The 13550-nt window shown below is 37.6% G+C and overlaps 1 protein-coding gene across 1 annotated transcript in view; it reads right to left on the bottom strand.

Moving 5' to 3' along the window:
- Positions 1-8993: 8993 nt before the first annotated feature.
- LOC132895532 (porphobilinogen deaminase-like) overlaps positions 8994-13550 on the bottom strand; it is a 43113-nt gene continuing 38556 nt past the window's right edge. Inside the window, exons 10-14 of the mRNA XM_060936255.1 lie at positions 12842-12880; positions 12599-12718; positions 12417-12470; positions 10260-10346; positions 8994-10015 (exon numbers count right to left, since the gene is read on the bottom strand). Of these exons, the coding sequence (XP_060792238.1) occupies positions 9842-10015; positions 10260-10346; positions 12417-12470; positions 12599-12718; positions 12842-12880 (474 nt within the window). The 3' untranslated portion in view covers positions 8994-9841. The remainder of the gene's footprint in view (positions 10016-10259; positions 10347-12416; positions 12471-12598; positions 12719-12841; positions 12881-13550) is intronic.

Consider the following 13550-nt stretch of genomic DNA (forward strand, 5'->3'; position numbering starts at 1 on the left):
GATGCAGCAAAACAGGCCCAAACCATGATACTACCACCACCATGTTTCACAGATGGGATAAGGTTCTTATGCTGGAATGCAGTGTTTTCCTTTCTCCAAACATAACGCTTCTCATTTAGGCCGAATCCCATTTCACCCCTTGGACCAACCCCTTGGCCCTTCCCCTCCATTTTGCGCGTTCACGTGAAGGGGTAGGGGTATCCCAATCCCAGTTAACGCGGAGGGGTAGGGAAAGGGGTAGGGCTTCTGTACCCCTCCAAACGGAGATTTTCCAGGAGCTGACTCCGAACGAAGGGGTTTGAGTGATTTCCCACAATGCCATGCGGATTTCAGAAAGATGGCGGTTCCCGCGGCGAAAGATTGTCATAAATGTATTTTCTCCATTATTTACGTGTTTTAAGTTGTTATCCAGAGGAAACACGCCGCTTGATTCGCTTTCGAGCTGAGAATGAGCAGCGATTTCTGAAATCCAAGCTGCTGCTAAAAAGCTTTGGGAGTGAGTATTGTTTTCGGTTGCTTGACTGCGTACGTTTTGTTCTGTTATTCTCGCTTTTATTGTTTACATGAGTGTTCTGACACCTCATTCTGTCGGATGTGGTGCACGAAGTGCCAAAGATATCCCATTCAGTGGTGTTAGTTAACAAATCACACCCTGCCAGCAGAGATTTCTGGCTCTGACTGTAGCGGCTGGTCGCAGCCAATGACGCATTTGGTCGCGTTTTGCTAACGTAAACGCTGACGGAGGTACGCGATGACGTATGCGATCGTTGAAGGGCTATCCCAATACGTAAGGGTTGAATTTCAAGCCCTATCCCTTGTAGCTCAGTTTCAAGGGGAAGGGCCAAGGGGAAGGCGGAGGGGAAGGGGGAGGGGGAGGGGTAGAAATTAGAATTGGGATTGGGCCTTAAACCAAAAAGTTCTATTTTGGTTTCATCCGTCCACAAAACATTTTTCCAATAGCCTTCTGGCTTGTCCATGTGATCTTTAGCAAACTGCAGACGAGCAGCAGTGGTTTTTTTGGAGAGCAGTGGCTTTCTCCTTGCAACCCTGCCATGCACACCATTGTTGGTCAGTGTTCTCCTGATGGTGGACTCATGAACATTAACATTAGCCAGTGTGAGAGAGGCCTTCAGTTGCTTAGAAGTTACCCTGGGGTCCTTTGTGACCTCATCGACTATTACACGCCTTGCTCTTGGAGTGATCTTTGTTGGTCAACCACTCCTGGGGAGGGTAACAATGGTCTTGAATTTCCTCCATTTGTACACAATCTGTCTGACTGTGGATCGGTGGAGTCCAAACTCTTTAGAGATGGTTTTGTAACCTTTTCCAGCCTGATGAGCATCAACAACACTTTTTTTGAGGCTCTCAGAAATCTTTGTTCGTGCCATGATACACTTCCATAAACATGTGTTGTGAAGATCAGACTTTGATAGATCCCTGTTCTTTAAATAAAACAGGGTGCCCACTCGCACCTGATTGTCATCCCATTGATTGAAAACACCTGACTCTAATTTCACCTTCAAATTAACTGCTAATCCTAGAGGTTCACATACTTTTGCCACTCACAGATATGTAATATTGGATCATTTTCCTCAATAAATAAATGACCAAGTATAATATTTTTGTCTCATTTGTTTAACTGGGTTCTCTTTAGCTACTTTTAGGACTTGTGTGAAAATCTGATGACGTTTTAGGTCATATTTATTCAGAAATATAGAAAATTCTAAAGGGTTCACAAACTTTCAAGCACCACTGTGTGTATACATACAGCGCCCTCCACAATTATTGGCACCCCTGGTTAAGATGTGTTAAAAGCCTTAAAATAAATTAAATTTATATTGCAGAAGCATAATCTCACACTGAAAATTGTAGAAAAATGTAACCCTTAACTCAAGTGAATTTAAAAAAATAAAAAATCCCTGACTAAGAAATAATTATTTTTCATAAAATCACCTGTAGGCGGCACGGTGGTGTAGTGGTTAGCGCTGTCGCCTCACAGCAAGAAGGTCCTGGGTTCGAGCCCCGGGGCCAGCGAGGGCCTTTCTGTGCGGAGTTTGCATGTTCTCCCCGTGTCCGCGTGGGTTTCCTCCGGGTGCTCCGGATTCCCCCACAGTCCAAAGACATGCAGGTTAGGTTAACTGGTGACTCTAAATTGACCGTAGGTGTGAATGATAGTCTGTGTCTATGTGTCAGCCCTGTGATGACCTGGCGACTTGTCCAGGGTGTACCCCGCCTTTCGCCCATAGTCAGCTGGGATAGGCTCCAGCTTGCCTGCGACCCTGTAGAAGGATAAAGTGGCTAGAGATCATGAGATGAGAAAATCACCTGTTCCAGAATTATTGGCACCCATAACAATTCCTAGAAAATAAATGTAATTGAAGCATTTCTGTCATTTCTACTGTAGTTTATAAAGTTGATCAGAGTATCTAGGAACCTTTAATTAGTAATTCATCACAGCCTGTTTCCCTGGGGTATAAATATGATGTGACACAGAGGCCTATTTCTCTTATCCACTCTTCAACATGAGAAAGACAAGAGAACACACCATTCAAGTAAGGCAGATGTGTGTCGACCTTCATAAGTCAGGCAATGGCTACAAGAAAATAGCCGCTCGCCTACACCTGCCCATATCTACAGTCAGAGGAATCATCAAGAAGTTTAAAACAACTGGAACAGTAGCAAACAAGCCTGGACGAGGATGCAAGTTTATGTTGCCACCACGCACAGTGAGGAGGATGGTAAGAGAAGTAAAAAGTTCTCCAAAGCTCACTGTTAGAGAATTGGGCGGCGTGGTGGTGTAGTGGTTAGCACGGTCGCCTCACAGCAAGAAGGTTCCGGGTTCGAACCCAGTGGCCGGCGGGGGCCTTTCTGTGTGGAGTTTGCATGTTCTCCCTGTGTTTGTGTGGGTTTCCCCCACAGTCCAAAGACATGCAGTTAGGTTAACATGGGGCGGCCTTGGGTTGAAGTGCCCTTGAGCAAGGTACCGAACCCCTGACTGCTCCCTGGGCGCTCTAGTGTGGCTGCCCACTGCTCTGGGTGTGTGTGTTCACTGCTTCAGATGGGTTAAATGCAGAGGATGAGTTTCACTGTGCTTGAAGTGTACATGTGACAAATAAAGGTTTCTTCTTCTTAATTGCATCAAAGAGTAGCATCTTGGGGTCATAAAGTCTCCATAACAACCATCAGGCGCTATCTACATGCCAACAAGCCTTTTCTCACTTACAAGCATAAACGTAAATGCTAAGTTCACTAAGCGGTACTGGGACTTCAACTGGGACTGTGTGCTTTGGTCAGATGAGACCAAGATAGAGCTTTTTGGCGACAAACTCTAAGTGGGTCTGGCGTAACACAAAAGATGAGTATGCAGAAAAGTACCTCATGCCCACTGTGAAGTATGGGGGAGGATCGGTGATGCTGTGGGCCTGTTTCTCTTCCAAAGGCCTCGGGAACCTTGTGCATGGCATCATGAACTCTTTGAAATACCAGGACATTTTAAATCAAAATCTGGTGGCCTTTGCCGCCATACCTTGATGGAAGTGCAGACCTGCCATGGAAGTGCACTTGTATACCGAGGAGGAAGCCATTTGCATTACAGCCATGAACGAGGATTCAAAATGGCGGCTCAGCTCGGTTTTCCCTTTCGGGTACTCTCGTTTTCTGTTAGAATTTGGTAAAGAAAAAAAATATATTATTGACCAACTTAAGGTCGGTCCGTATGGTGAAATACCGTGACCTCGGCTCAGAGGGTCTTGGTCAGTACTTTCAAGACCTCGGTCACGGTATTTCACAATACGGACCTCCCAGCTGGTAAATAACATATATATTTTGTTGTCACAATAAATAAATAAATAAATAAATCTCACAAAACCATATATATATATATATATATATACACACACACTACATCACCATAATCTAAATTGGTAGAAAAGTACTTTGGACCAATCTCAATCTAACAACAAAAGATATATACTTTATCCTCCTAAGACCCAAGCTGTTTTTTTTACATGCATTTTTTTATTTCTTTTTGCTATTTGGGCTTATTAGAACCTGATTAGAATAAAAACTAAGCATCATCTTTGATAAGATATACTTTTTGAGAAAAAGTATGTCCACATATGTGGATTCTTGTTCTGAATTTCTAAAAAGTGCTGTCCACGTATGTGGACGCTAGGCCCTAGGAGGGTATATATACTGTATATGTGTGTGTGTGTGTATATATTATTGGTCCAAAATACTTTTCTACCAATTTTAGATGATGGTGATACATGCATGCATGCTCCTATTTCTTTTTTGAAAAAGTTGGATGGAGTGTATCATGCTGCTTTATGTTTTGTGACAGATGCAAAAGCAAGCGCACATCACTGTAAATTGTATGAATTGGACGTCCCTGTCGCTCAGAAGGAAAGGTCATGTTCTGATCTTCATAGTTAAAGCATTGATTGGTATGTTGTAAATTACCACCCTATATCGGTAATTTGTTGTCACATCAAACCTGTGTTTAGAGCACAAGGTCATCAAATAAAATAATCTTGAACATCCCAATAACACCAACAGTGTTGGGCAAAACTGCCTTTAGCTCATTTGCACCATTTGCCTGGAATAAACTTCAGAACACACTAAATCTTGAGTTATTACCCTCTATCAGTGTATTTAAAAACCTTTTAAAAACAACTATTACAGAACAATGTCATTGTGTCTCACCTAGCTTCTCTGGTTTCTAAACATATCTTAACTGTACCCTCCTCTATGTTTTTTCTTTGTTTCCTTTTAAACTGAATGTTTTATTGTCGTGTGCGTCTTCTGTTATGGTCTTTGTATTTACTGCAACTTTTTGCTGCCTATCTTGTCCAGGACTCCCTGGCAGAAGAAATATTGTATCTCGATGGGATCTTCCCAGAAAAATAAAGGCTAGCTAGCTAAATAAATAAATGTGTGTATTTCCACAGATATTAACTTTATGAAGCATTTAAATTCAGTAAAGTGAAAATGCATGAGTGTTCAGTTGACATACTATATATATATATATATATATATATAAACCTGCTATCTCGTGTTTTGTTTTTCCCTTCCAAGGGTGTATTAGATTAAAAATGTGGACTGGGATTCCTAAGAACCAGCCTATAAAACACTCAACTAATGAAACACAAACATGAAAGTGTTTATACTGTATACATTTATATAAAATGTCATAATACATTATTTTATGGCAGCACATAACCTCACTAGTTCAATGTTTCTCATTTCAAACTCTCCTACTTCTATATTTGGCCTGATTTAGCTTATGACTCACTATTAGTTCAATTTAGACATGCAGTAAAAATGTGTTCAAGATTACTGTTCAGTGTACAGTGCTGATTATCCTAAAGAAATGCAGTATGGGGGGAAAAAGTAATACAACGTGCCAAAAAAAAAAAGTCTTCATTGTGCTGCATACAGTGGTGCTTGAAAGTTTGTGAACCCTTTAGAATTTTCTATATTTCTGCATAAATATGACCAAAAACATCATCAGATTTTCACACAAGTCCTAAAAGTAGATAAAGAGAACCCAGTTAAACAAATGAAACAAAAAATTATATTTGGTCATTTATTTATTGAGGAAAATGATCCAATATTACATATCTGTGAGAGGCAAAAGTATGTGAACCTCTAGGATTAGCAGTTCATTTGAAGGTGAAATTAGAGTCAGGTGTTTTCAATCAATGTGATGATGATCAGGTGTGAGTGGGCACCCTGTTTTATTTAAAGAACAGGGATCTATCAAAGTCTGATCTTCACATCAGGCTCATCAGGCTGGAGAAGGTTACAAAACCATCTGTAAAGAGTTTGGACTCCACCAATCCACAGTCAGACAGATTGTGTACAAATGGAGGAAATTCAAGACCATTGTTACCCTCCCCAGGAGTGGTCGACCAACAAAGATCACTCCAAGAGCAAGGCATGTAATAGTTGGTGAGGTCACAAATGACCCCAGGGTAACTTCTAAGCAACTGAAGGCCTCTCTCACATTGGTTAATGTTAATGTTCATGAGTCCACCATCAGGAGAACACTGAACAACAATGGTGTGCATGGCAGGGTTGCAAGGAGAAAGCCACTGCTCTCCATAAAGAACATTGCTGCTCGTCTGCAGTTTGCTAAAGATCACGTGGAGAAACCAGAAGGCTATTGGAAAAAAGTTTTGTGGACAGATGAAACCAAAATAGAACTTTTTGGTTTAAATGAGAAGCGTTATGTTTGGAGAAAGGAAAACACTGCATTCCAGCATAAGAACCTCATCCCATCTGTGAAACATGGTGGTGGTAGTATCATGGTTTGGGCCTGTTTTGCTGCATCTGGGCCAGGACGGCTTGCCATCACTGATGGAACAATGAATTCTGAATTATACCAGTGAATTCTAAAGGAAAATGTCAGGACATCTCTCCATGAACTGAATCTCAAGAGAAGGTGGGTCATGCAGCAAGACAACGACCCTAAGCACACAAGTTGTTCTACCAAAGAATGGTTAAAGAAGAATAAAGTTAATGTTTTGGAATGGCCAAGTCAAAGTCCTGACCTTAATCCAATCGAAATGTTGTGGAAGGACCTGAAGCGAGCAGTTCATGTGAGGAAACCCACCAACATCCCAGAGTTGAAGCTGTTCTGTACGGAAGAATGGGGTAAAATTCCTCCAAGCCGGTGTGCAGGACTGATCAACAGTTACCGCAAACGTTTAGTTGCAGTTATTGCTGCACAAGGGGGTCACACCAGATACTGAAAGCAAAGGTTCATATACTTTTGCCACTCACGGATATGTAATATTGGATCATTTTCCTCAATAAATAAATGACCAAGTATAATATTTTGTCTCATTTCTTTAACTGGGTTCTCTTTATCTACTTTTAGGACTTGTGTGAAAATCTGATGATGTTTTAGGTCATATTTATGCAGAAATATAGAAAATTCTAAAGGGTTCACAAACATTCAAGCACCACTGTAGCTTGCATAAACAGGACATTGGATTTAACTGAACAGGGAAAACTGCAGGATACTTTTAAGAGTGTATACATTCTCGGACTAATATAAGACAGTTTTTAGTGTGTATGTTCTGTAAACACAGCTGCACTGGCACATTAAGCAGTAATATCGTAGGTGTGAGCTTAAACAATGATCATAGTAATCATAAGCGTTATATAAAAGATGATGCAACAAATTGTAAGCTTTACAAGAAACAATGTTCCAGAGACAAAGTATTAATGAGACCGTCTATATCATGTTGTTGCATGTAATGTTCTTCATCAGACTGAAACATAGGAATGGTTTTATTACGGGGAAATACTGCACTGGAAGAGAAATGTAGCAATAACACAATAAGCCAAATGAAGTTAAATTAACTAGATAATTAACCAAAAAAAATGTAAACAAGTTGATTAGATTTTGATCATATTATAGTTGTGTAGATATACACACACCAATTATAGTTATATTTGGTTGCAAGGATGATCACACAAGTACTAATCAGTAATAATACATTCACGATCTGAAAGTAACATCTCCAAGAGTTTCATACGTGAAGGCAAAAATCCTGAGGACATGGACACACACCATGCTCTCGTAATTCAAGGTTCATTCATGCAGGTGCTTCTGATAGGAAATATTTAACAAACCAAACTTGCAACTTCTAATAATACTGCATTATGGAAAAGTCTACTGAAAAATAAAAATTACATTTAAATAAATAGGAAATAAAGCATTTGAGGGTCCAAATACATCCAAGGTCAAATGAAAGGGCTCTATCTTAAAGTCCTTCTCAGGTACATTGAGCCATCATGTCCAAAATGATTATCACTTAAAAAATAAAATAAAAGTAGCTTTACGGAAAGTCCGTGACGTTTCTTGTGAATGAGAAATACGTGGTGAGGATTTTTTTTTTGAAAAATTTTGTATAAAGCTCAAGCAGGTAGCTGTAATTAGTACTGTATTATACTACAGTGCTTTTAAAATCTCAAATCTGATTGGTCAGATGGTGATGATTAATTTTCCGTTACAGCAGCTTTGACGATTCAAATCACAGGTTTATATTAAGGCACTCATTCAAATACATTCAGTGCATTTACATGCACATCCAAATCGAGCTACTCTCGGTAATCGAGCTAAGGGTCCCAGCAGGGTGCCAGAGAAATCCAATCTTACATGCATACAAGGAAATCGAGCTATTGTGTGAGGTACATTGTGCACCCGAGCCACAGGTGGCGCTACACGCCCCATCGTGTTGGTACACTTCCGGTTGTCGTCATGAAGAAGAGCTATCAAGAGTGTAAACAAAAGTTATCAGTTCCGTGTTCACAAGAAGAACGACGCCGAGGACAGCAACATCGAGATTATTTTATATATATATATATATATATATATATATATATATATATATATATATATATATATATGAGTGATTCCACGCTTATGGGTACTGAAATGGGGACATGAACTTATTTTTAAAAATTCACCTAAAACCATTTCTTTTTTTTACCATCAGGTCACAAAACATGTAATCTTTAATGAATGATATGTTAAAAGATAACTTTAATTTTCTGAGATGTAATAAAAACATATTTATATGCCAAAGTCAGAACGTAACAGAAGTGTTGTGGACATATATATTCTCAATTTTAACAATGTAGAATTACTTTTTGAAACATAGGAAGGTGATGTTTTAGCAAATATAATTAATAAACATGTGTAGTAGAATAAACATACACATTCTTTCAATAAGATTAACATGGTATATAGCTAGATTGTAATTAATTTGTAACAGACGCGAGATGGACAATCGTAACAGAAGTAATGTAACAGACATCATTTTGGAACTCATAGGCTTGACTTTGGCATATAAATATGTTTTTATTACATCTCAGAAAATTAAAGTTATCTTTTAACATATCATTCATTAAAGATTACATGTTTTGTGACCTGATGGTAAAAAAAGAAATGGTTTTAGGTGAATAAGTTCATGTCCCCATTTCAGTACCCATAAGCGTGGAATCACATATATATATATATTCAACTCCTTAAGCTGAATGAGCATGAACTCTGTCTCCTCATTGCTCCAGAAGTGCACGTTTCTATTACTGTTGTCATGCCGACCGAGGCTGTTGTGTTTCCCGCTTGTGGTCTCGTCACTTCCGGAAGGGGCAGTGCTGAAGTAAGTAGCTCGACTACGTAGCTCGATAGGGTTTACATGCACCAAGTAGCTCGGCTACAATCGCATAATCTAGGTCGCGTAGCTCGATTACGAGAAATCCAGTTCGGTTCGATTTCAGCCGAGCTAAGGTGTTTCCATGGCATTTAGAACTTCGATTTCAGTCGAGCCACGGCAGAAATTCGATTTTCTCTATGTGCATGTAAACGCACTGATTGTTTTTCTCAGGGTCAGTGCTCTTTGTAACACTCAGAGCTGTAAATTGAAGCTTTCCGATGCAGGAAAGGAAGGAGGATATTGTGGTTTCTTGGTAACTTGATAAATATTTTTTTGTTTAATTACCATCATTGAGAGGATGGTGAGTAGAACTGATATACTGTAAGTGATGTTCCACAATATAAAAACAGACAAAAAGTATGACGTGCCATCCTTTAATAAGTATAAAATTCTCAGTGTTGGTGAATAGCGGTTATATAAAAGGAATTAAAAAAAAAAAACACTTAGGACATGATGTTATTGGAAAATAAATCAACCTCAGGTTGACTCTGTTTCAGAACACGGATTATTTTCCTATAACAGCATGCCAGTGTAAAGGTACGATAAAGAATGTATGTGTTTGAAATGGCATTTCCACTTGGCTGCTGGATAATGGAACGAAAACTACAAATCTACTGTGCATCGTTAAGCTGTCTGGCCACAGTCAGGATCTCTTTGGCTCCTTTGCTAAGCAGCAGATTGGCGAGGTCCCTGCCGAGCTTCTCAGCTGCGTCCTGAGCCGCTCCTGACACCTTCAGCGCTGTAACTCCTACACGCTGCACTCGCTCATCCACCTTCTCCTGCTCCTAAACCACACAGCGACACCCAAACAGAAAAATGTGTAATTTCATTTGAAAATGCTGTTTTCACGGAGTTCAATCACGTACTTGATAACTAGATTAGCTGTTCTGAATTAACTGAAGAAAAAAAAATTCAGTTTTAGTACACAGCAATTGAAAGTGTAATATATTCTATCTATCTAATGCAACGTAATATTTTCTATTTATAGTATGAAACAACAATAACGATGTAGGAAACTAATATCCGAACCTGATCCTCAGACTCGACACTGGTCTGCATGGTCTCCTTCAGGCTGTCTGAGCCGTCTAAACTGTACACTGCTCCTGTCAGATACAACTGGAAAATATCCCCAGAAACACAAGATCAGGAGAAAGAACTTCCTGTGGTTACTGGTAATCATTCAGCATAAGGTAAACGGGGATGCGTTATACGTACAGAACCAGTCAAAAGTTTGTACACTCCTACTCATTCATAGGTTTTTCTGCATTTTGTATTTTCTATATTGTAGAATAATACTGAAGACATCAAAACTATGAAAAAACATCTGGAACATATATGGAATTATATGGTAAACAAAAAAAGTCTGATATTTTAGAGTCTTCAAAGTATCCAGCGTTTCCCTTGATGATGCTTTGCACGCTATTGGCATCATCTTAACCAGCTTCACGAGGGAGTCACCTGGAATGCTTTGCAGTTAACATATGTGTCTCGTCAAAAGTTAATTAGTGCAATTTCTTGCCTTTTTAATGCGTCTGAGATCAAACAGTAAATAATAAAAATACAGGAAATAGCCCTATTCTACAACTGTAGTAACCCATATAATGACAAGAACCACTTAAATTAATACAGAGAAACGACATCCATCATTACTTTAAGACATGAAGTGTCTTTTAATTAATAACAATAAAGAAAAACATTGAATTAGAAAGTGTCCAAACTTTTGACCAGTACTGTATATGTTGGAGTGGATAAAACTAAGGTTAGGGTTAGATTTAGGTGTAGACATAACATTAATAATTATTTCAATGGAAGAGCTTCAAAAGACAAATTCAAATTTTTTGGTCTCTGTCTCACACACGATTTTTTACGATTGTCCAGTGACAAACCAGAACTTTAACATTATAAAAAAAGGTACAAAAAATATTTTTAAACAAGTATATAGAAGAGGAAGTATGTTAACGGAGGATGATGAGGGATAAATAGAATAGGGTTGATTGTTATATTAGAACTAACTTAGTATATGGTATATATGGTATATATTTATTTATGGGGATAGTTTATATATTCATATTTACAGGGATAGGTATGTAGTAGATATTTATTTTTGTAATTATATATTTATATAGATATTTTTGAAGTGTATATATGGTATATATAAATATATAATTACAAAAAAAAAAATTATATATATATATATATATATATATATATATATATATATATATATATAAATATATAATTACAAAAAAAAAATTATATATATATATATATATATATATATATACACATACATACACACACACACACACACACACACACTATATACCATATATACACTTCATAAATATCTATATAAATATATAATTACAAAAAGAGATATTTATGAAGTGTATATATATGGCATATAGTGTATATATATTTTTTGTAATTATATATATACCATATATACACACACTTCATAAATATCTATATAAATATATAATTACAAAAAGAGATATTTATGAGGTGTGTATATATATATATATATATGGCATATAGTGTGTGTGTGTGTGTGTGTGTGTGTATATATATAATATATTATATATATATATTTATATATATATATATATATATATATATATATATATATATATATATATATTTTTTTTTTTGTAATTATATATTTATATATATACACACCATATATACACTTCATAAATATCTATATAAATATATAATTACAAAATATATGGTATGTAGTATATATTTATTTTTGTAATTATATATTTATATAGATATTCATGAAGTGTATATATGGTATATATTTTTATAGGAGTATTAATGTAGTTTGGATTTCGGGGTAGTTAAAAAGGGGCGGGAAATTAAAAAAGTATTGTACTTCTTCCCACTCCTTTTTCGAACAATGTGCGGTGTTTTGTAATGTCTTAGCTCTTTATGTCATTTTATTTATTTATTTATTTAATTTCTCGTTTTCTTTCTTTTGTATGTACAAATAGTTACATACATTTTTTTATACATGTTCAAAATAAAAATAAATTCATTAAAAAAAATAAATTCATTCATAAAACATAAGTATAATATAAAGGATAGAAAAGATAGATGGCAAAAAAATATGGATTATATGAGGAATAAAGTGTGTGTGCGCGCGCGTGTGTGTGTGTGTGTGTGTGGTGTGTGGTCTTCTACCTGAGAATCCTTCATTTCTGTATGAACAGCAACTGGAACACTGCATCCTCCTTCCTGAAATGACGTAACCCATGACATGTTACAACCATAAAAGAGCTGAAGGAGAAATGAACTGAAGAAGAAAGAAGTGTGTGAATGATTGTGAGACTCCAGAGAGCTCCAGGTTCGAGCAGAATATTTACCAGGCGTTTGAGGAAAGCTCTCTCAGCGATACAGCGCAGCATCGTGTCCCAATCATGCAGCACGGACACCATCTCCAGGATGTCCTCATCACAAGACCTCACCTCCACAGCCAGAGCTCCCTGAGACAGACACACACACACACACACACCCTACTATAATAGACCTGCTACTACACAGAGCCAAGTCAATGCACTAACTAGAAAACAGAAATTTACTGAATGATTAGCATCAAGGAGACCCACCTGTCCAACTGCATACATGCAATCATCAGGACCAAGGATCTGCAACAGCATGGAAAATCACACAAGTAAGAATACTGATGTAATATTTCATTTACTTTGCACAGCAGTTTTAATAAGTCATTTTCATACAAGAGCTTTTCAGAAATGTGTTGCGCCACGGGATTTTTGTACCAGATGCTTCGTTTACAGAGTGTAGAAACGGTGTTGAAAAGCGTGAGATAATTTTGCACCATTTTTGCTGGCTGATCCAGTAACCATTAATGAATAAATCACCTCAATAGAATAGAATAGAATAGAATAGAATAGACTTTTGTCGTCATTGCACAGTGGGGTACGACGAAACTGTGGGAGCTCAACTCAAAACAGTGCACAGAAACAAATAGAATAAAAACAATAATAATAAAACAAACAAGAGTGCTCCGAGAGCACAATATCCCCCACTGGCAACTCTGGTAAAATACGACTGAATTGAACGAAATTAGAATATGTGTATTACCGGCATATAACAAAGAATCCTGCCAAGTTTTGTGAAATTCCTCCAAAAATTGTGAGAGGAGTTAATTTCAGAAGGTGAGTACCCTTCCCAGGACGGACATTGCCACGACATAATCCCCCTTCAGGCCTTTTGGCTAGCGGGGGATAAAAATTGTGAGGGAAGTTGATTTCAGAAAGCAAGCACACCTTGATGAAATTGGCAAAGTACAAGTTT

Source organism: Neoarius graeffei, chromosome 12, assembly GCF_027579695.1.
Source record: "Neoarius graeffei isolate fNeoGra1 chromosome 12, fNeoGra1.pri, whole genome shotgun sequence".
Taxonomy (NCBI): Eukaryota; Metazoa; Chordata; class Actinopteri; order Siluriformes; family Ariidae; genus Neoarius; species Neoarius graeffei.